Source organism: Chlorocebus sabaeus, chromosome 7 (genome assembly GCF_047675955.1).
Source record: "Chlorocebus sabaeus isolate Y175 chromosome 7, mChlSab1.0.hap1, whole genome shotgun sequence".
NCBI classification, from domain to species: domain Eukaryota; kingdom Metazoa; phylum Chordata; class Mammalia; order Primates; family Cercopithecidae; genus Chlorocebus; species Chlorocebus sabaeus.
The window spans coordinates 55,120,682-55,143,477 of record NC_132910.1 but is presented as its reverse complement, the minus strand read 5'-3'; the positions used below and the strand labels follow the sequence as shown (position 1 = coordinate 55,143,477).

Sequence of the window (22,796 nt, the reverse complement as noted above, 5' to 3'; positions counted from 1 at the left end):
AAGAACTTCATGGGATTTGCATTTAAGCAGGGCAAAGATACTCCCTAAATAAACAAGAGAATAACAAATTATACTGGAAAAGCTGAAGGAAGTAAGCCATGAAAGAGAATAATTGCAATCGGAGTTGTCTTCAACTAGGGTGGTAGGAGATGACTGTTGGAGTGAACAGAGAACAAACAATAGAATAACAAGAGAATAACAAGTTATACTGGAAAAGCTGAAGGAAGTAAGCCATGAAAGAGAATAATTGCAATCGGAGTTGTCTTCAACTAGGGTGGTAGGAGATGACTGTTGGAGTGATATTCTAGCAGAGTTCTTATCAATGAGAACAAATAAAGCACACAAAGAATTAGGAGAAGAGCACTCCAGGCAAGAAAAACAACATAAACAATGCCTGAAGTAGGAAAATGATTGATGTTTTAAAGGATCAGAAAAAAGTCAGGATGCTGGGACATAAAGAACCAATGGGAGTATGTAATGGGTAAGACTGGAGAACACGGCAGCAAAATATAACAGAAGCTTTGAATGTTCAGGTTTTTTTCAGATACAATAAGAAAATTACTTTAAGTAGAGGGTAATCTATTTTATGTTTTTTAAAAAGTTACTTTATCTGCTATTTGGAGGCAAAGACCAATTAGATGATTATCGCATTTGTTTAGGAGAGGGACAACAATGCTTTCTCAGAGGCTATAGTAGGAGAGATGACAAGATACTAAAAGACATGAGACTTATTTTGACGTCTTGGTCAATAGGATTTGCCAAGTGATTGAATGGGGCAGTGAGAATGAGGAAAAGCAAAGAAACAACCATGACTTGTAAGTGTCTGTCTCTGGCAGTCAGATAGATGATTATGCCACTTACTGAGGTGTGGATGTTCACAAGAAGAATGTAGCTTTTAGAGGGGTGAAAAAATAAACTTTTTTATTAGCCTTTTGCTCCAGTATCATTCTCTACTTCTTGATGACACATTTGTGTTAAAAAAGGAAATGCTTGTCTATTAGACAGTTTAACTGTAATTGGAACATAATCAGCTGGCACCTCCAATATGTACAGATTGCATTAGTTCAAAAGAGGTAATGCATGTGGCACAGAGCCTTGCACATAAAAGGTCTCCGACAAATTTTACTCCCCCTCTGCCTTAGGAGGCAACTGTGTGTACCTTACTTTTGCTCTTTAAGGTGTTATTTAGTTGTCAATTATCACCAACAGCAAACTCTCTAAAAAAGAAATTAAGAAATCAATCCCACTTACAATAGCTACAAAAAAATAAAGTAACTAGGACTAAACTTAACCAAGGAGATGGAAAATCTCTACAATAAAAACTATGAAACATTAATAAAAGTAATTAAAGAGGACACTAATAAGTGGGAAAAAATCCCATGTTCTTGGATTGAAAGAAGTAATATTTAAAATACCCATACTACTCAAAACAATTTACAAATTCAATTCAATCCCTATCAAAATACCAATGAAAATTTTCACAGAAATAGGAAAAACAATCCTAAAATTTTCATGAAACTGTGAAAGACCCTGAATAGCTAAAGCAAAAAGAACAAAGCTGGAGGCATTATACTACCCGACCTTAAAATATACTAAAAACAAAAGTAGTGAAATCGCATGATACTAGCATAAAAACAGACACATATACCAATGGAACAGATTAGAGAACCCAGAAATAAAGCCACACTTTACACCCGACTGATTTTTAACAAATGCACCAAGAATGCACACTGGGGAAAGTACAATCTCATTAATAAATGGGGCTAGGAAAACTGATTATGCATATGAACACAAATGAAACTAGACCTCTGTTTTACAACACTTACAAAAATTAACTCAAAATGGACTAAAGATATGAATGTAAGGCCCCAAAACTACAAAACTACTAGAAAAATATATGGGAAAATGCTTTATGGCATTGATCTGGTGAGGATATTTTGAATAAGACCTCAAAAGCAAGAGAAATAAAAGCAAAAACAGGCAAATAAGATGATGTCAAACTAAAAAGCTTTTGTACAGCAAAGGAAATAATCAACGGAGTGAAGGGACAATCTACAGAATCGGAGAAAATATTTGCAAACTATGCCTCTGACAAGTAGTTAATATCCAGAGTATAAAGGAACTCAAATAACTCAATAGAAAAATAATACTAATAATAAAATTTTAAAATGGGTAAAGGATCTGAATAGACATTTCTCAAAAGAAGACATACAAAGGACCAACAGGTATACGAAAAAAAAAAAATGCTCAACATCACTCATTATTTGAGAAACACAAATTAGAATTACAATGAGATATAATCTCATCCCAGTTAGAATGGCCATTATCAAAAAGACAAAAAATAACAAATGCTAGCAAAGATTCACAGGAAAAAGAATTCTTATACACTATTGGTGGGACAGACTGTAAACTAGTACAGCCTTTATGGATAATAGCATGGAAGTCCCTCAAAAAACTAAAAACAGAACTACAACATGATCCGGCAATTCCATTACAAGGTACATACTCAAAAGCAATGAAATTAGCATGTTGAGATACCTGCACTCCTATATTTATTGCAGCACTAATCACAATAGCCAAGAAGTGGAATCAATGGTTAAAGAAAATATGGTTATATACGTAATACAATGCTAGTTTAAAAAATATTTTTTATTATTTATAACAGTATGCATGAACTTAGAGGACATTACGTTAAGCCAACCACAGAGGAACAAATATCATAAGATTTCAGTCATAAAAAGTGGAATCTAAAAAGTTTACCTTATAGAAGTAGTGAGTGGTTACTTCTCACTAATCACTAGTAGAATAGTGGTTAACAGGGGCTGGGGAGAGTGGCAGGAGAGGGGATGGGGAGGGGCTGGTCACCAGGTACAAATTTACAGTTTGATAAGAAGAATAAGTTGTCATGTGCTATTGCACAGTAGGCTGTCTATAGTAAACAATAATGTATCGTACACTTCAAAATAGCTAAAAGAAAGGATTTTGAGTGTTGTCACTACAAAGAAATGACAAATGTTTGAGATAAATATTCTAATTACCTGATTTGATCATTTCATTATATATGTATTGAAACACACTACCCCACAAACATGTACAACCATTACCTGTTAATTATAAACAAAATAAAACATAAAATTAAAAGACCAAATGTACTTTTATGTTGCTCCTTTTTGAGTTATTTCTTACAACAAAAAGCAATTTCTTTCTTTTGTTTTTTTGCATTGCTGATATTGAGGGAAGACAACACGAGCTTCTAGAATATATATTTTGAATTATATTTGCTTTAGGGTGTAAATAAATCTACACCGATGCAATATTACATCCTATAAAAACATTTGTGTATGGAAATAATTTTATGGTCACTATTGAAATAGAATGCAGTGAATAAGGCCAACAAATATCTATCTTATTCTATTAGTAGCTTATCACTAATAATTCCACAGCACAATGAAGCCTGTGCTATGATATTCGTTGTACTGTGCAGTTCCCTATTATACACTTCATATTTTTGGCCACCCGAGAAGCAGCCCAATTTCTGAGCACTTTCAATTTTATATAAAATATATATGATTTAGGGAGGAATACATTATTTTATCAAATTAATTCCTCATCTATTTAGCTAATGACATTGCCTCAGGCTCTATTAATGTATTGATTTTACAAATATTTATTCAGCATGTTTTATATGCTATCTTGTTCGTAGGCACACTGAGCACTAGTTATTAAGAAACTAGGAGACAATAGATGAAATTAGATTTCTGACCAGGTAACTTACAAATCCATTTGATATACGCTCTACAATAATATCTTTTTACTACAATGAGGAAATGTCCACCTCCCCAAAGTTTGCAGAATCCATTTGCTCATACTCTGTTAAAAAGCATAAGTCTTCAGTTGTACTTGATGACCTATAGGCTTATTCCAATAGTATTCAAACACCTTTCAGCATGTTTAATTTTAGAAAATTATCTTTTGATCCTCCACCCAGCTTCCAATCTATGTCCTTCCATTACAATCAACAAAAACATCCTTATTTCTTTTTTTATTTCAACTTTCATTTTAGATTCACGGGGTACCTGTGCAAATTTGTTCCATGGGTATCTTGTGTGATGCTGAGATTTGGGGTCTGGATTCTATCACCCAGGTAGTGAGCACAGGACCCAATAGGTAGTTTTCCCACCTATGCTCCCCTGTCTCCTGCCTGTAGTAGTCTGCAGTATCTATTGTTCCTATTTTTATGTCCATGTGTGCTCAATGTTTAGCTTCTACTTATAAGTGAGAACGAGTGGTATCTGGTTTTCTATTTTGGTTTTAATTCATTTAGGATTGTGGCCTCCAGCTGCATCCATGCTGCTGCAAAGGACATGATTTTATTCTTTTATGGCTATGTAGTTTCCCATGGTATACATAAACCACATTTTCTTGATCCAATCTATCATTGATGGGCACCTAGGTTAATCCCATGCCTTTGCTATTGTGAATAGCATGGTGATAATGAAGATATGAGTGCATGTGTCATTTTGATAGAATGATTTATTTTCTTTTAGGTACGCATCCAATAATATTTCATTCACACTTTAAACCTTTCCATTTAGATTTTGACTCTACAATTCCACCAGAGGTGCTCTGGTTCAGTTCAACACTAGTCTCCATGGAAACTGTCATTTCTTATCTTACTAAAACTTTGAGCAACATTCTACAGGACTGGCAATCCTCCCTCCTAAAGGAGAGGAAAACCCTTTAGTGATGTTTTTGACCACGTTATAGTAGTTTTCTTGCTAAATCTTTAACTGCTTGTTCCTCATATCCTTTCCAGCTCTTTGTCTCTATCTGACTTCAAAATGTCTGAATTAGTTGGGGCTTAATCTAGACTACTTCTCACTCTTTATTCTCTGAGTAATTTCATTCATTCCCGTGGCATTAAATATCATCCAAAATGTATGTTTCAAGCCAATATTCTCTATATGTACTATCTAAGTATACAATAGATTAAGTAAACAAAAACAATTGTATCTCTTTCTTAAGATTATCACATGGCTCAAATAGCTATTGTTTCCAAACATCCATCCTGCTAGAGACAAAAACTAAGAGCAATAAAGATTATTTTAATTTAAATGTAAAATATTTAAAAGTATTTTTGTTTTATTTGCTTTAAAGAGTATTTTTGAATTTTTATTATGAGCATAATAACACTAAACACTGGTAAGATAAAAATATATACATAATGCTCCCTGCAATTAAAATGTTCATAAACTGGGTCTGAAAATCAGATACCTTCAAAAGTCAAAAGATACCTTCAAAATTCAAATATCAAGACCTATGCTAATTTCTGGGGGCACAAAGATAAATAATGCATAGGCCATGATATGGACTAAAGGAAACAGAAACATGCTTAACAATACCACATATCTGTGTTACAAAAGATAGATATAACTTGCTAAGTCTAATTAAGAATTATTATCTCTCTAATGACCAGTGATGACGAGCTTTTTTTCATATGTTTGTTGGCCTCATAAATGTCTCTTTTGAGAAGTGTCTGTTCACATTATTTGCCCACTTACTGATGGGGTTGTCTTTTTCTAGTAAATTTGTTTAAATTCTTTGTAGATTCAGGATATTAGCCCTTTGTCAGATGGATAGATTGCAAAAAAATTCTCCCATTCTGTAAGTTGCCTGTTCACTCTGATAATAGTTTCTTTTGCTGTGCAGAAGCTCTTTAGTTTAATTAGATCCCATTTGCCATTTTGGCTTTTGTTGCCTTTGCTTTTGGTGTTTTAATCATGAAGTCTTCGCCCATGTCTATGTCCTGAATGGTGTTGCCTAGGTTTTCTTCTGGGATTTTTATGGTTTTAGGTCTTACATTTAATTATTTAATCCATCTTGAATTAATTTTTGTATAAGGTGTAAAGAAGGGATCCAGTTTCAGTTTTCTGCATATGGCTATCCAGTTTTCCCAACACCATTTATTAAATAGGGAATCCTTTCCCTATTGCTTGTTTTGTCAGGTTTGTCAAAGATCAAACAGTTGTAGATGTGTGGTTTTATTTCTGAGGCCTCTGTTCTGTTGCATTGGTTTATATATCTGTTTTGGTACCAGTACCATGGTGTTTTGGTTAATATAGCCTTGTAGTATAGTTTGAAGTCAGGTAGCCTGACGCCTCCAGCTTTGTTCTTTTTCCTTAGGATTGTCTTGGAGATATGGGCCCCTTTTTGGTTCCATACAAAATTTAAAGTAGTTTTTCCAATTCTGTGAAGAAAGTCAATGGTAGTTTGATTGGGATAGCATTGAATCTATAAATTACTTTGGGCAGTATGGCCATTTTCAAGATATTGATTCTTCCTATCCATGAGCATGGAATGTTTTTCTGTTTGTGTCCTCCCTTATTTCCCTAAGCAGTGGTTTGTAATTCGATGATCATTAAAAAGTCAGGAAACAACAGATGCTGGAGAAGATGTGGAGAAATAGGAACACTTTTACACTGTTGGTGGGAGTGTAAATTAGTCCAACCATTGTGGAAGACAGTGTGGCAATTCCTCAAAGATCTAGAACCAGAAATTCCATTTGACCCAGCAATCTCATTACTGGGTATATACCCAAAGGATTATAAATCATTCTACTATAAAGACATGCACATGTATGTTTATTGCACCACTGTTCACAATAGCAAAGTATTGGAACCAACCCAAATGCCCAACAACGATAGACTGCATAAAGAAAATGTGGCACATATACACCATGGAACGCTATGCAGCCATATAAAGGAATGAGTTCACGATGTTTACAGGGAGACTGATGAAGCTGGAAACCATCATTCTCAGCAAACTAACAAAGGAGCAGAAAACCAAACACCGCATGTTCTCACTCATAAGTGGGAGTTGAACAATGAGAACTCATGGACAAAGGAAGGGGAACATCACACACCAGGGCCTGTCAGTGGGTGGGGGGCTAGGGGAGGACTAGATGACGGGTTGATGTGTGCAGCAAACCACCATGGCACGTGTATAACTATGTAACACCTGCACATTCTGCACATGTATCCCAGAACTTAGAGTATATATAATTAAAAGAATTATTATCTAACAGTTCCTGTCTGAAGAAATGAACGGAAGTGCCAGTTGTGATGTCAGAGCCCCGGCAACAGAAATTGGTCAGCTCCCAGGTAATAAGAAGAATTTACCAACTGTCTAGGTTAGAAAAGGAAAGTTTTATTAAATGGAAAATAATGCTGCAGCAGAGTGCAGAGGGGCACTTCAGCAAGAAAGGACTGAGCACACAGTGGTGGATTTTCCTTAGGAATATTAATGAACCTAAAAGAGAGAACTTACGGGTCATTTGGACCACAGTAGTCACATAGTTCATGGTAACTACTTACATTTGCAGATATTTTGGTGCCTTGATGTCAGTAAGGGTTGCATAGTGAGTTTAAACATACATGCATTCTGGAGATGTATGGAAGTTCTAGCTACTTAAAAATTGTGGGGAATGAACCCTTGCACCAGATGCCAGCTTTAGATAATAAGGAATTCCTCAGATGGAGTTTTGCCTCCACATAGTCTGCTTGATGGCCGGTCACCAGGTGATCTTTGCTGTCCTCAGGAATTTTAGAGAGGTGAACCTGAGTTGACGTCCCAAAGAAGGGATAGAGTATTTTGTAAGCAAAAAAAAAAAAAAAAAAAATGGTAACAGGACATTCCAGGCAAAGGCATAAGTATATTCAAATCATATAGATTTATTTCATTGTAACTACAAATAAGGACATTATTTATACATCATGCTGTCTTAGTTTTCTAGATATTGTAGAGAATATATCTATGCTTAGTGATTTATCTAATTTGCTACTAGGTAAGTACAGAAAAGTATAATTTCAGATATTCTAGATTTATGCTATCTCAAAGAGCAAATAAAGTATTTACGCTTTTAAGGTTTCTTTTAAAAAAAATGCAAAGGAATCTTAAGACACCGGTAGATTCAACATTTCATACTACAGTACATAAATACCACCGAATTTTTAAAAGGATGAGTTGGCTGGTGCAGTGGCTCATGCCTGTAATCCTAGCATTTTGGGAGGCCAAGGTGGGCAGATCACCTAAGGTCAGGAGTTCAAGACCAGCCTGACCAACATGGTGAAACCCCATCTCTACTAAAAATACAAAATTAGCCAGGTGTGGTGGTGCATGCCTATAATCCCAGCTGCTCAGCAGGCTGAGGCAGGAGAATCACTTGAACCCGGGAGGCGGAGGTTGCAGTGAGCCGGATTGCTCCATTGCACTCCAGCCTAAGCAACAAGAGCGAAACTCCATCTCAAAAAGTAAATAAATAAATAGTTATGATGTGAGTTACAAAAATATGAGTTATGTCAACATATATTAAACATATCTGTTGGTCTGACAAAGGGTGTCAGCCTGGCCTTTTCTACCAGGCCAGTCATACTTTCAAAATACAAGATCTCTCCCTGCAACTCCTGGGCAGAGAGGAATAAGAGGGATGAGGTGACCCAATGACATGTTGCCAGCAGGCTGGCAGTAGTTTGCAACTGTTTTCTCATTTGTACCCTCTTCTCCAGTAAAGGTAATTGAGGCAGAAGTCCTCTTGACTTTCTCCCTTTCCATGGATGTCAAAGGATCTTAAATTAATTAGCTACTGAGTTGGGACTAACATAGTCCTTTCAGCAGACCTGCTTCATTCTGGGTGGCTTTGTTTGACTGTTCTTTATTACTGCATGCAGGGAGATCAGTTTTATTAAGATTGTAAGGCTTGGAGGAGTGACACCGTTACCTACTTACTGGAAAAAAAGTAGTTTTCTTCTTGCAGGGGGTGTTTGTGGTTAATTTTCTCCCTCCTGCCTCCTCCCCTTCCTCCCCTCTTTTCACGTCCTCTGGTGTAATCTAGTATAATCTAATGAATATGTGAGGTTGTCAATGATTTATACTAATTATCCATTTGTCTTTAAATGTATTTCACGTAAGTGAAGAATGTGGAAGTTGATTGTACCATATGGACACATAAAATATTAAAAGTGTCATGTCCCTATTTCACAGTTTTCAGTTCAGATAAATTTCTCGGTATTCATGTAGTTAGATAAGTGACTCTTCAACCTTAAGCTGCCATGCTCACTCCACCATTTCAACTTCTTTTCTTACTCTTTCACTTTCCTGCTGTAGGAAAGCCTCTGTTCTCACAAAAACTGAAGGTGTGGCCTGCCCCTCCACACCTGTGGGCGTTTCTCGTTAGGTGGAACGAGAGACTTGAGAAAAGAAATGAGACACAGAGACAAAGTATAGAGAAAGAAAAAGTGGGCCCAGGGGACCAGCGCTCAGCATACAGAGGACCCACGCCGGCACCAGTCTCTGAGTTCCCTTAGTATTTATTGATAATTGTCTTTACCATCTTAAAGATAAGGGAATGGCAGGGCAATAGGATCATTTTAGGGAGAAAATTAGCAGTAAGACATATGGATAAAGACCTCTGTGACATGAATAAGTTCAAAGGAAAATGCTGTGCCTTGGTATGCATATGCAAACATCTCCATAAACCTGTTAGCAGCATTGCGCCAGCAAGTCCCTCCAGCAAGTCCCACCTTATGCCGTAAGGCGGTTTTCTCCTATCTCAGTAAACAGAGCATACAATCAAGTTTTACACCGAGATGTTCCATTGCCCAGGGACGGGCAGGATTTTTAACCACCAAGCTGCCTTGAGGCACTTGTTTAACAAAGCACATCCTGCACAGCCCAAAATCCATTAAGCCTTGAGTCACCATAGCACATGTCTCTTGCAAGGACAAGGTTGGGGGTAGGGTCACAGATTAACAGCATCTCAAATACAGAACCAAATGGAGTCTCTTATGTCTACTTCTTTCTGTATAGACACAGTAACAGGCTGATCTCTCTTTCTTTTCCCCACGTAAACCTTAAATGAGCTGTTCCTTAGAGAAATAAGATTCTGTGACTGCCCTTTCACTTAAACATCCCATAAGTATAAAATGACGAAAGAAGAAGGGACTATTTCTAAGAGTCTTTAGAATCACAGTGGACACAAAATGAGTTTTAGCTAATCAGAAATTAAGAAACCTGCTCATCCTAGCACTGAACTTGCCTTGGGGATCTTGAGAAATCACTGCACCTCCTTAGTGTTAAGTTCCTCATCTGTAAAATGGAGAAAGTATTAATATATTAATATAGTCTAAAGTTTGTTTTAAAGATTAAATAAGCTCATGTATTTTAAAGTTTTTAAATGAATATAAAAATATCACAAGACTTTTACTGAAAGCAATGATAGACATGACTCCACTGACTCATCTATCAGTGCTTACCCTCAAATATGCCTTTGACTTTACCTCTCTCAAAGAATAATGTAACTATCCACGTGATTTTCTTTTGATGATTCTCAAAATGGATATTAGAACCACCTGGCCAATGCATAGAGTGTAGAACTCCAAAGTGCTGAACATTGTATTCTGTAATATAGAATCAGTATCAACAGAAATTGGTGACAGGAAGGTAGTAAAGAAAAAGATATAGAAATTGATGTTTGAAAAGTTGGGTGAGAAAAATTTTTAAATAATGTACAGGAGGGAAAATTTGAAAACATTGTTATACCTTGTAGAATTTATAAGACAGAAACTTAAAATACAGAGGCTAGAGCATTGACAACAACGTCTCTATTGTTGCCAAGTTACAATGTAACAACCCAGCCCACCCTCCGTGTATAAGAGCAGAAGACATTGAATAAAAAATTTCAGACTCATCCCTTCTCAATGTTTTGGCTAAGATCCAGGGTACAATATTCCACATTCCATTCCTGTTAAAAGACTACATTACTACTTTATTGTAGTTCATTATGAATTAGTACTCTTACATATTTGTCTATACATTATGAATAGTATACTTTTATTACATTTTTGTGTTAATTTGCTAGATGTATACCTTTAAGGTAAACCACATTTAATTTCTTTAAAAAAATTCTTTTTGAAATTGGTCTTGATTATTTGAATGCCTGAAATACTGGTAAATAAATCTGTTTTTTTAACCGATATTTCAGGTATCCAAATAACCTATTATTTTTCCAAAGCATAGAAGTTATTTTCTGGCTATTTTCTGTTTTAGTTCTCTTCTATAAACAAGTGTAATCAGCTCTGCTCCTTTAGAGGTGAATACCTAAGTGTGATAACTGAGAAGGCTTTGGCTTTAATCAAAGGGACTACTCTTCAATGTAAGTCCAAGTGACAGATTCAATTGGATTATTGAACTGTATGAAACCAAGACAAATCTATCACTTCACTCAGCAAGCACACTTTCTGTGAGCTTGTCATTTTTTTCTGCTGCAAAGGAATTAGCATGAAAAACAGTGCTTGTGAGGAAGACCATATATAATGTAAGAAAGGCTCAAATAAAGGAAATACTAATCTTGATCTATCCCTTACATTACTGAAAGCAATTCCAGGCAATCCAAACCATTCTGGAAATCTTCATTTTTACTGGTACTCTGTACAGTATTATGCTTTCTACTTTGCTGGAATGAAGCCCTGTTGTGTACTGTCCTCGGCATCTCAAACATTGTATTTGAGATGTCTGTTCAGGTTGCCATAACAAAATACCATAGACTAAGTGGCTTAAACAACAAAAACATATTCACAGTTCCAAAGCCTAGAAGTGTGAGCTCAAGGTATCAACAGAACTGGCCTGTTCTGAGACCTCTTTCCTTGTTTTGCAGATGTCTGCAACCCCATGTCTTCTTCCCTTGCTCTTCCTTCTGTGTGTCTGTACTAATCACTTCTTTTAAACATACCTGTCATATTGGTTTAGTGCCCACCATGATAACCTCATCTTAAGTACCTCTTCAAAGATCCTGTGTCAAAATATAGTCACATTCTCAGTTACTGGGAATTGGGACATCAACATAGGAATTTGGGGAGGCTGCAATGCAACCTACAACATTCTGTCCACTCACCCCCTAACATTTCTGTCCTTCTCATGTGCAAAATATATTCACCTCATCCCAAAAGCCCCAAAAGTCTTCACCCATTCCAATATCAAAGCTAAATTCAAGTCTTATTTATATTATCATCTAATGGAGATATGGGTGAGCCTCAAGGTATGATTCATCCTGAAGCAAAATTTATCTCCAGCTGTGAACCTGTGAAACCAGAAAAGTTACTTCCTTCCAAAATGGAAAAGTGTGAAAGTCATAGAATAGACTTTCCTATTACAAAAGAGAAAAACCAGAAAGAGGAAAGTGGTGATGGATTCCAAGCAAATCTGAAATCTGCCAGGACAAATTCCATTATATTTTAATGCTAAAGAATAATCTTTACTGGCTCAATGTTATGTCCTCCAGGACCATGAGAACAATAGCCTACTCTCTTGGTCCTGGGCAGCACTCCAGCCACTCTGGACCTGAAAGAGGAGACAGCCCTACCTAACAGCCTGTGTGCTCTGGACCCGTGGTGGCAGCAGCAGCCCTGCCAACCTCTGATTCAACTTTAGGGTCATTGTCCTTTTTTCTTGAAGGATAATACATGTTTGTAGCTGGGTAGCTCTACTGACCTGTCTGATAGAATCACAGAAGTCTGGCTGCCTTCCTTAATTTCACCCTGTATCTGTCCCCTTCAGTCAAAATCTGGCAGCATTTCTACTAGTATAACCCCGTAATTTTTCCTGTCTTCTGCAGAGATACCTGATTAGATCCATAGGTCATATTCCTATAATCTCTTTATCAAATGCTTATCCACCCACACCTTTAGTGTTTGCTCTAGAACATGCTTTCTCATTTTTTACAATGTGGATCAGCTGAAAATTTTCCAGATCTTTAAGTTCTGGTTCCTTTTTGCTTACAAATGTCTTTTCAACTTCTTTCTTTCCTCTAACAATTTGCTACAAGTAGAAACCAGGACATACCTCCAACACTTTGCTTAGAAAATTTCTCAGCTAAATATCCAAGTTCATCTCTTAAAAATTCTACTTTCTGCAAAATATTAAAGCACAATTTGGCCAAGTTCTTTGTTGCTTTATAACAATAACTGCCTTTTTTTTTTTCAGGGTCCAATAACATGTTTCTCATTTCCATCTGAGACTTCACAAGAAGCACCTTTAATGTTCATATTTCTGTCAACATTCTATTCATGATGATATCTGTATATCTCTGAGACTATAAAAATCTTTCTCTATTGCTCTCATCTTTTTCTTCTGAAACCTCATTAGAATTGCCTTTAGTGTTCATCTTTCTACCAGCGTTCTCTTCAAAGCAATCTAGGCTTTTCCTTACATCTCAGAATTTTTCCAGCCTGTATCAGTTACCCAGTCTCAGAGCCTCTTTCCCATGTTTAGGCATTTGTTAGAGCAGCACCTCGCCTCTCATTACCAAATTTTGTATTAGTTTTCCAGGACTTCCATAAGAAAATACCACAAACTGGATGGCTTTAAGAACAGAAGTTTACTTTCTCACAATTCTGGAAGGTAGAAGTCCAAGATCAAAGTGACAGTGGGGTTTGTTTCTTCAAAGACATCTCTCCTTAGCATACAGATGCCTGTCTTTCTCCCTCTCTTTACATGATCTTCCCTTTCTGTGTCTATTTCCTGATCTCTTCTTCTTAGAAGGACACCAGTCATATCAAATTAGGGTTCACCCTAATGACCTAATTTTAACTGAATTTCCTTTTTAAAGACACTATCTCAGAGGTACTGAGAATTAGAACATTGACTTATGAATTTTGTGGGGGCCACAATTCGGGCCATTAAAAGCCTCTATAAGTTTTTATCTCTAACCATGATGCCATAAAATACATCTTTATTTTTTCTGATTTAATGTACTTACTTTTTTAATGCCATCAATCTTGTCTTCCTTTTTGTGGTTGCATCTTTTCCTTTGGTTTCACACCACTATAGGCCTGAAATCTTATAGTGCTCTCAAAGATCAAGTTTACAATGAAAACATAAAATTACTTTAAAAAGGAAACATGACCAATGAAATATAAAGAAATAGAGTGCAAGCACAACGCAACACAATACAACACACACACACACACACACACATATTTTCCATAATTGCATATACATGCATACAAGTTTTTTCATTTGCTTGGGCTTGACATAATTTCTTATAGGCATTGCTCTAGACTAATGTTAACTGAATGTGCATGTTAGTTGGATTTGGCAACAGTGCCCAATTTCTTAGATGACACATAAAATGCCTATATTCTCACCCAGTCCTGAAATTACTGGCCAAATTTATCTTCCGAGCCATCCTGCACTCTGCAAAATATCATGTGATACTGAAATTCTTTTGTCTTTGAAAGTGAAGCACCAAAAGCCAAACCTAAATAGCCTATGAAGTAATACTTTCAATTTTGATGCTTTTTATTAATTTTTAAAACATCTTACCCTTTAGTATATTATTTTAGTCTGCTGATTTGTGATTAGAAAAAAAATGGCCTGAAATTTTTACTTAAAGGAAAATAATGATCCATTTGAGAACACTTGTGCAGAGGACAGATATGAACAAGTGGTAGGGTGTGGTCCATGGGATGATTCTTCAAAACATATGCTCTAAGGAGATTCTAATCAAAACAAGAAGTTTTGTTTTGTTTTGTTTTTTGTCACACCAAGCTATTTTTATTCTAAGCATTTAGAAAGAATCAATCCTGTACCAAAGAATATGACCCCTAGAGTTTTCTAAATAGTTGTCAGCATTTTAGTTAATTTCCTAAACTAATTTTTGCTTTTACAACCCAAACCTCAAAATCATCCTTCCTACACTAATTTAATGTGATAGATAAGAACAGCTGTAGGCATTTCAGTCTAATCTGTACAGTATACAAAAATCTAAGATCTTTCCCCTTTGATACATGAAGGAGAGGTATCCAAAGTTTATTCTCACTAATATATGAGGACATGCAATTCCATCCTGCCTATGTAGTTAGATTCTTAACTGCTAAAAATAGGCACTATAACTTTGTAAGGGCTACATTACATGTCCCCACTTTCCTCCTTCATCCTGCTTGCAAGTTTCCAAGGATAATGGGTGGCTACCCACTTAATAACATTATTAAGACATGATGAGAGATTTGAACCTTCTCTATCCCAGATTGTCATCTTGATCTTGCCTAAAAATCTCAAGATTCTGAAAGTTCACCACCTGATTCTTTTTTCTCTTTAACAGTTCATAGCCTGTCTGCCCTGTTACCATTGTTCAGCCATGCAATACAGTGGTAATTGCTCATAGTACCTGCACATCTATCATTGCTCAAGCTTCATGCTTCAAAGAGTTCTTTTCCTTGGCGTTTTATCAGGAGGGTGATTTCAATTTTGTGATTTCAGCATTTCACAAAGCAGACAATTTCTCCCACCCAAGAGCCTACGTTTGCATTCACCTCAAAACTAGGGTCCAGAGAGTTCATCATCTGAAATAACACTACAAGATTTTGTAAGCAGAGAGCCAAGGTAACAGTATTATATGGAAATAAGTACAGAAAATATATTATAGCCGCTGTTTCACTTTTAAAAAATGCTGTAGGGTATTTTAAACTTTTCTTAAAATTTTAAAAATGTTTATAAATCTTTCACAACAAGTCCTAAAGACCCTCTGTATGTGAGTTAGAAGCTATCTGAAGTCTCTGTTCCATTTTCCACACGCATTTTAATTTTTGCATGTTTTTCTAATTTTTTGCACTTTGAAAATGGAAATTTATCTAAAAAGACTCTGATAGCCTTAGCAGGTTTTCAGCAATTGTCAGAAAACAATTTTGTGCATAGGGAGTTTGTAGTCAGTCTATATAAAATGATTCAAATATAATTTATGTTAACATTCTCAAAGATATTTTACTTGCTCTTAACATTTGCTTAGAGTGAAATCTAATGCTTTCATGTGCCCCATAAAAATAATTATATTAGGCCGGGTGTGGTGGCTCACACCTGTAATCCCAGAACTTTGGGAAGCCGAGGTGGGTGGATCACAAGGTCAGGAGTTTGAGACCAGCCTGGCCACTATGGTGACACCCCTTCTCTACTAAAAATACAAAAATTAGCCAGGCGTGGTTGCGCACTCCTGTAATCCCAGCTACTAGGGAGGCTGAGGCAGAAGAATTACTTGACCCCGGAAGGCAGAGGTTGCAGTGAGCCAAGATTGCGCCACTGCACTCCATCCTGGGTGACAGAGTAACTCCATCTCAAAAAAAAAAAAAAAAAAGAAAAAGTTATATTATTTTTGGACTCATTCTCTTTTTAAATTTGTTTGCCTTGAAAGCAGAAATAGCAGTAAATTCCATGCTCATTTTACATACTCATGGTCATCTTAAATGAAAAACAAATGATACTAGTAATTGATGACTGAGTAAAATCTTAGACATTACTTAACTGTCTGTGTCTTTCAGTTTCTTTTGTTTTATAGTCACTTTCACTTGTTCATTTAAAAAATTTCTGAGTACCCTTTATGTATGAAGTCCAGTCTAGGTGCCTGAAATACAAATGAACAAAACAAACAGAAAATCCTTGCTCTTTTACAGCCCAGCATCAGGAGACACAAAATAAAGAAAAAACATAACAAACTGAAGAGAAAGAGCAAGTTAAGAGGTTCTGGGAGGGCTGAAAGGGCAGATTGCGATTTTAAATCAGTTGGTCAGAATAGCACTCAAAGAAAAAGTGACAATTGTGCAATGACTTGAAGGAGGTGAGGTACTTAAACCCTGGGAATCATGGTTAGAAGAGTGTTCTAGGTAGAGAGAGGAGCCAGGGAAAATAATCTATGGCTGGAGCTTAACTACCCGTTCAAGGAATAGTAGAATGCTCACAAATTCAACAATGAAAACATCAATAGACCCATTTCATTTAGTCTAATATCCTCTGAACCTACAGTTAGTAGGCATGTATTGAGTCAGTCTTTGTTACAATAAGCTAGTAGATTCTCATAAATATTATTTTAAATTTTATCTGCACATGTTCATACTCAACATTTCAATGCATGCATTTTTATTAAAATTGTACATTTTCTTTTTTTTTCATTATATTGTAAACTTCTGGATAAAGAATTGGTCCTCAACCACTATTTTTCTCGATGTTATTTTCTAGACTCCAGATATTCGACAGATGTTTTTATCTGTAAATAGAGGGTAAAAAGAAAAGAAAGCTCTTTCTTAGTTACACGAATCACAGTAGTCAGAGCTTTGGGTTTTTGCCTCAATTTGCTAATGTGCAATTGAAAGATAATTAATTAAATATGTAAAATATTGCATAAATGTAAATTAAATTATATCACTTGTTTTTCACAAATATATGAATTATGAATAGGAAATTTGAGAAATAAAATGCAGAAATACAAAAGCAGTTCCTCAGAAGAAAACAATGTGCTTTGAAGAACACTGGGAAAATCAAAAGATGTTATATGGTGTGGCCAGTGATGACATTTCGTGAACTGGTGACCTGGATTTTCATCTCTGATGGCCAATTTCCATCTGCTCAGTGCTGGTCACCTGGATGGTACAGTGGTTTGGCCCTTAGGGAAGAGTTACCTTCTACATTGATCCATTTCATGCTTTGTCTGTTTCTAAAATCATGTCTCTCCTGACTGAACCTTGCCAACCTTCATCTGAATCCCTAATTTGCAGTCAAATGACAAGTCCATTTTATAAATACTGTATCTTCCTAGTTCTGAGGTGCCTCATAGGCCCTTTACATCAGAGCTTTCCCTGATTTGTTTTAATCTGACTGCAGGTAAGCTTCAAAATTATTTAGCTTAAAGTATCTTATTTTAAACTTTTTACTATTTCCAAATTCCCAAAAGAGACATGAACGTATTTAGCAGATAGATTGATTCTGAGAAATATCAAATGAGATACTCATAGAATATTATTTTCAATGAAAAGCCAAGCTGCTCAGTGTTTAATATCTTTGATTCTACCTTTCTTATAAACACAGACAATGGAATAGATTTTATTTTATTTAGAGACACACAAAACATCCTTCATTTCAACCTCCTGCTACAAACTATACATTGCTATTTATTATTCATTCGTTCTATATCTATTTGTCTCAGCTATATACCAAGGACTGTGGTAGATGCTGGGAGTAAAAAGATAGTTAAGACATTCTGTCTTCAGGAATTTTAGGCCTAGTGGAAGAGAAATAATAGCTGACATTCTAGTTTGATTAGAGCTGTCCAGGGTATTATCATTCACAAGTATACAATCAAAGGAAATGGCCTATGCTTACCAAAGTCATAAAAGCTAATGCATAAAACAGTTGCATAAACCAATAACTTATTTGCAAATCTGAAGTTAGTATTTTCCTCACACTAATGTGAATATTTACATATAATCACTATTTGGGGAAATCTTCCCCAATATCAGATTATAAGAGAAACCAAATTAATATTCATAAAGTTGCATAGTGAGCAGTCTATTAAAGAAATCTGAATAGTCTTAAGCTATAGTCAGGCTATAAAAGAGTACTGACTTGAACAAGCCCAGCCCTAGCAGCCTAATAAACCTCCATAGTGACTTAGTTGATTTCCCGGAGATAATGTCTCCACTATTGTACAATGCAGGCTACACAGCCACATCCTAGTTCCTATCTCTCTCTGTTCCAGGCTTTCTGGGTTTTTGTAAACACTTATTTTCTTCAAGCCAATCAAAATATATTTGTCTGTGTTTGAGTTAGCACTACCCATTCACTTAGATAGGTAGAAATGAATAGTGACATAGCATACTTTCTTGAGACTTACCTTAGGCAACTGTGCCTATATTGCTTCATCATTTTTTAATATATTGACTATTCCCTAGGCATGATGTGTTGGATGATTTGCAATAAGCATGATTTGCAATAAGCTGTTGGAACTATTATATTCAATGAGTATTATGTTTGTCAAAAATGACTTTTTTTCTTTATAGGTTGTCAAAATGATGATTATTGTTGTCATGACATTTGCTATCTGCTGGCTGCCCTATCATATTTACTTCATTCTCACTGCAATCTATCAACAACTAAATAGATGGAAATACATCCAGCAGGTCTACCTGGCTAGCTTTTGGCTGGCAATGAGCTCAACCATGTACAATCCCATCATCTACTGCTGTCTGAATAAAAGGTAAAAACAAAACGAAATGCAAGTTGCTTGTCACACCCGCCTTCGCTGGAAGCATACAATGTTGTTCCATTTTCTCGGTGCAAATTCAAAATGCAGAAGGAAGGGAAAATTTAAGAATTCTCTGAGAGAGGCACAGGCTTTATCTTTTAAGACCCCCATATACACTTTATAAAACATCCCTCATTAATAATTAGATGCCCCAAACAATGTTCTTGGGGTTCTAACTGGATGATTCTTCTATGGGCCAACTTCTTCCTCCAAAAGCGCAGAATTTTACCTGCCAAAGAAAAAGAAGTACCCTGATGATTGAAGGAGAATTGAAAATATGCTCAGATCTTCAAAGAAATAAAGATACTTCCTAGAAATTCTTGAATAATTTCTATAAGATGGAGAGATGATGGCATATGTGAGCAGACTTTGTTATAAAGGATATGTTGTAAATAAATAAACTTTGAAGTAGAAGGTTTTGTAAAAACAAGGGGAGCTCCAATCCTTCCTGCATGGTGAGGTGGGGTGAGTAAGAGAGCATGCAGCCTCCACGGAGATGGCTTGTGAAGAAATCACGGTGCTCAAGGGAAAGATGTTTATAAAGTTAAAAAATGAAAAGTGAGAATATTTATAGTCAAATGTAAAACTAGAAAAAAATGATAAAATCTGCTTTCCAGATATAACCACCTTGGTTTTATTGGTCAGCACATGAAGGGGTAGGGTTGAATTTCATAGGGTGGGTAAGTCCTGCAATAAGTTAATGTGGTTTTTTTGCAAGTAGAATTGGGACTTTATGTAAGTAACTGCATGAATTAAATCCTAAGCTCTCTCCCCCCAGTTGGGGCTCTACCACACTGTGCCTTAAGTTTGTTAAATACTTAATTAATTCTTGCCTTTTTTTTCACTAATTGCATAAGCCATATCTCAATTCCCGCCACCCCACAGCATTACATCCACTTTTAATCAACTTCATTTAAAGGTTTACAAAGATAAGGATTTTGTACTTTCATACATGATTAGATAAAAACCATCAAGATTAGCAATTAATTCTAACATTAAATGAGACTTTATAAATGTGTAATCATTTCTGAAAGGAGCTATTTTGAAATATATTATTTTTAAGTGCCTTAATTAGCCAGCCTAATTCAATTATATTTATGTAAATGTATAAAATTATTTTAGAAAAATATGCTGTTTCTTTACTAAATTGGTTACCTGATGCTATGTGTTTGCTATTGATGACTTCTCACTGGTGGGAATGAGATGCTTTTCATTGCTGGGAATCAATGCTTCTCATTAATGGGAAATTAATTTCCATTCAATTCAATTCAAACAAGAACTAAAAGACTAACAACAATACTGTGACACAAATTCTAAGTTTGGCTAAAAACCAAACTCAAAAACTGAGTTGTTATAACTACCTTAAGTAGAATTTTCTGTGGCAGCTGAAAGACATATCTGCTTGAAAAAAAACAACTTTTTCTTTCCGTGGCCTGCTTTTCCTCAGATTTCGAGCTGGCTTCAAGAGAGCATTTCGCTGGTGTCCTTTCATCAAAGTTTCCAGCTATGATGAGCTAGAGCTCAAGACCACCAGGTTTCATCCAACCCGGCAAAGCAGTATGTACACCGTGACCAGGATGGAGTCCATGACAGTCGTGTTTGACCCCAGCGATGCAGATACCGCCAGGTCCAGTCGGAAGAAAAGAGCAACGCCAAGAGACCCAAGTTTCAATGGCTGCTCCCGCAGGAATTCCAAATCTGCCTCCACCACTTCAAGTTTCATAAGCTCACCCTATACCTCTGTGGATGAATAGCCTTAATTTCATTTCCTGAGGTAAAAGATTAGTGTGAGTCCATCATGGTGCCAGTCTAGGCCCCCATTCTCCTATTTATCAGTCCTGTCCTATATACTCTCTAGAAACAGAAAGCAATTTTTAGGCAGATATGGTCAAATTGAGAAAGGTAGCATATAAATGTGACAAAGACACTAATAAAATGTTAGCCTCCACCCAAAATAAAATGGGCTTTAAATTTATTCTTTGAAAACTCTAAATTGTTATATGCAACAAACAAAAATATGTCAGAAAAATACTATCTCATTTACAAATTGCAATATACATTTGTGACATTAAAATGATATATAGTTTTTCCAAGAGATTAAAGAATCTTTAAAACATAATATCATAAGCGAAGGGAAACAAAATCTATATAAAATGGACTTTTTTTGCCTAGAGAAATAAAATGGGAAAAAAAGTTAAATGATTCATTTTCCCACTAGAGTAACAGAAAATTAACCTCAAGAAAAAGGAACTGAAAATCTTTGCTCAAGAAAACTCATTTTGTAGAATGTAAAGGTTTAAAGATTTAAAGATTTCTTCCATGGCATTTAACTGAAAAGGAAATCTAGTTAAATCATTAGGCAAATGTATATTTCATTCTCTTGATTTTTTTTTTGTGAGAGAGTGAAATTTTTAAAAATTATATACTTTTTGACCATTACTTATTTTTGAATGCCAAGCTAAAAAGTAGTCAAAGTTAGGACTTTAAAAAATATAAAGAAAATTCCTATCATTCTTTTTATTTTTCACAGATTTTTTAAATAACTAGATTGTAAAACAGTAAAGGTACATTCCAATAAATAGGGGAAGAATACTATTTGTGTTCTCTTCCTCTCCCCTCACTGGAAATAGAATAAGGACTAGGAGAAATTATCAGAAAATATCTTCAAAGGCAACTCCTTAGGGAAAAAAAAGTCATAAGTGTGACAAAAGAAAATATGGTTGAAAAATACCAATATATGGTACATATGAGCAAACCAGGCAAGGTGTGGAAAGGTGAGTTACCTCTTGGAAAACAAACCTGCACAATAGTTCGGATATATGTGAACTAATACCAGCTGAGCAAGAGGGTGAGTCTAACACACCTCCTTCCACAGAGAGACCTTTTCTTTCATTTCCTTAGATTATTCAGAAGTTTATCAGAAAGAAATGAGATAATAGTCCTAAGAAAGTATCAATTTTACTACAAGAAGATATATACTAGCACATTTCTAAGACTCATAATATAATAAGAAATACTTTTAAGTGTAAAAAGTAACATCCAGACCTCAGTGCTTATAGATCATCTTTCCTTGAATTAGGGATACCGTCAATCCTGCTCAAGAAAGCAGAAACTTTTTGAGAATGTGAATGTGTAGTACAAACTTCTCCTTTAAACTATTCAGTTTGATTTTTACAGATATTTGTCTAAAATAATACTCTCTAACACTTTATTGTTGTGCCTCCACCAATATTAAAACAAAATATTTTTGAAGAACAGAATAAAAGCAAATATTCAACGGCAAATCATGGTCTATTTCTCAAACCTCTTCCCTATTTTGAAACCAAAACCAGAAATGTCCAATTGTTACAAAGTGTTCAAAGTCTAACCAAGCTAAACATATGTGTTCCAGCTGAATTTCTTCTGATGATACCAATAAACAAAGAGACACACACACACACAAATGTGCCTACACATTCAATCATTTAATGAATGCAACAACTTCAAAGAATTAAAATCGAATACTGAAATAATAAGTGGTCATTACAGCATTCCCATATGCTCAATAAAGTCTGTGAAGCTTGTGTGCATGTTTTAAATAAGCAAATTTATTATTATATAGTATCTAATTGTTTGACTGTAATGTTTTTGAATGTTCATTCTTAAAATATATGAATGTTTACCATACAATGTAAAA

At 35.5% G+C, this 22,796-nt stretch overlaps 1 protein-coding gene across 1 annotated transcript in view; it reads left to right on the top strand.

The window, feature by feature from the left end:
- TACR3 (tachykinin receptor 3) overlaps window positions 1–22,796 on the top strand; it is a 100,906-nt gene extending 78,110 nt beyond the window's left edge. The window contains exons 4-5 of the mRNA XM_007999433.3: window positions 18,876–19,072; window positions 20,568–22,796. Of these exons, the coding sequence (XP_007997624.2) occupies window positions 18,876–19,072; window positions 20,568–20,874 (504 nt within the window). The 3' untranslated portion in view covers window positions 20,875–22,796. The remainder of the gene's footprint in view (window positions 1–18,875; window positions 19,073–20,567) is intronic.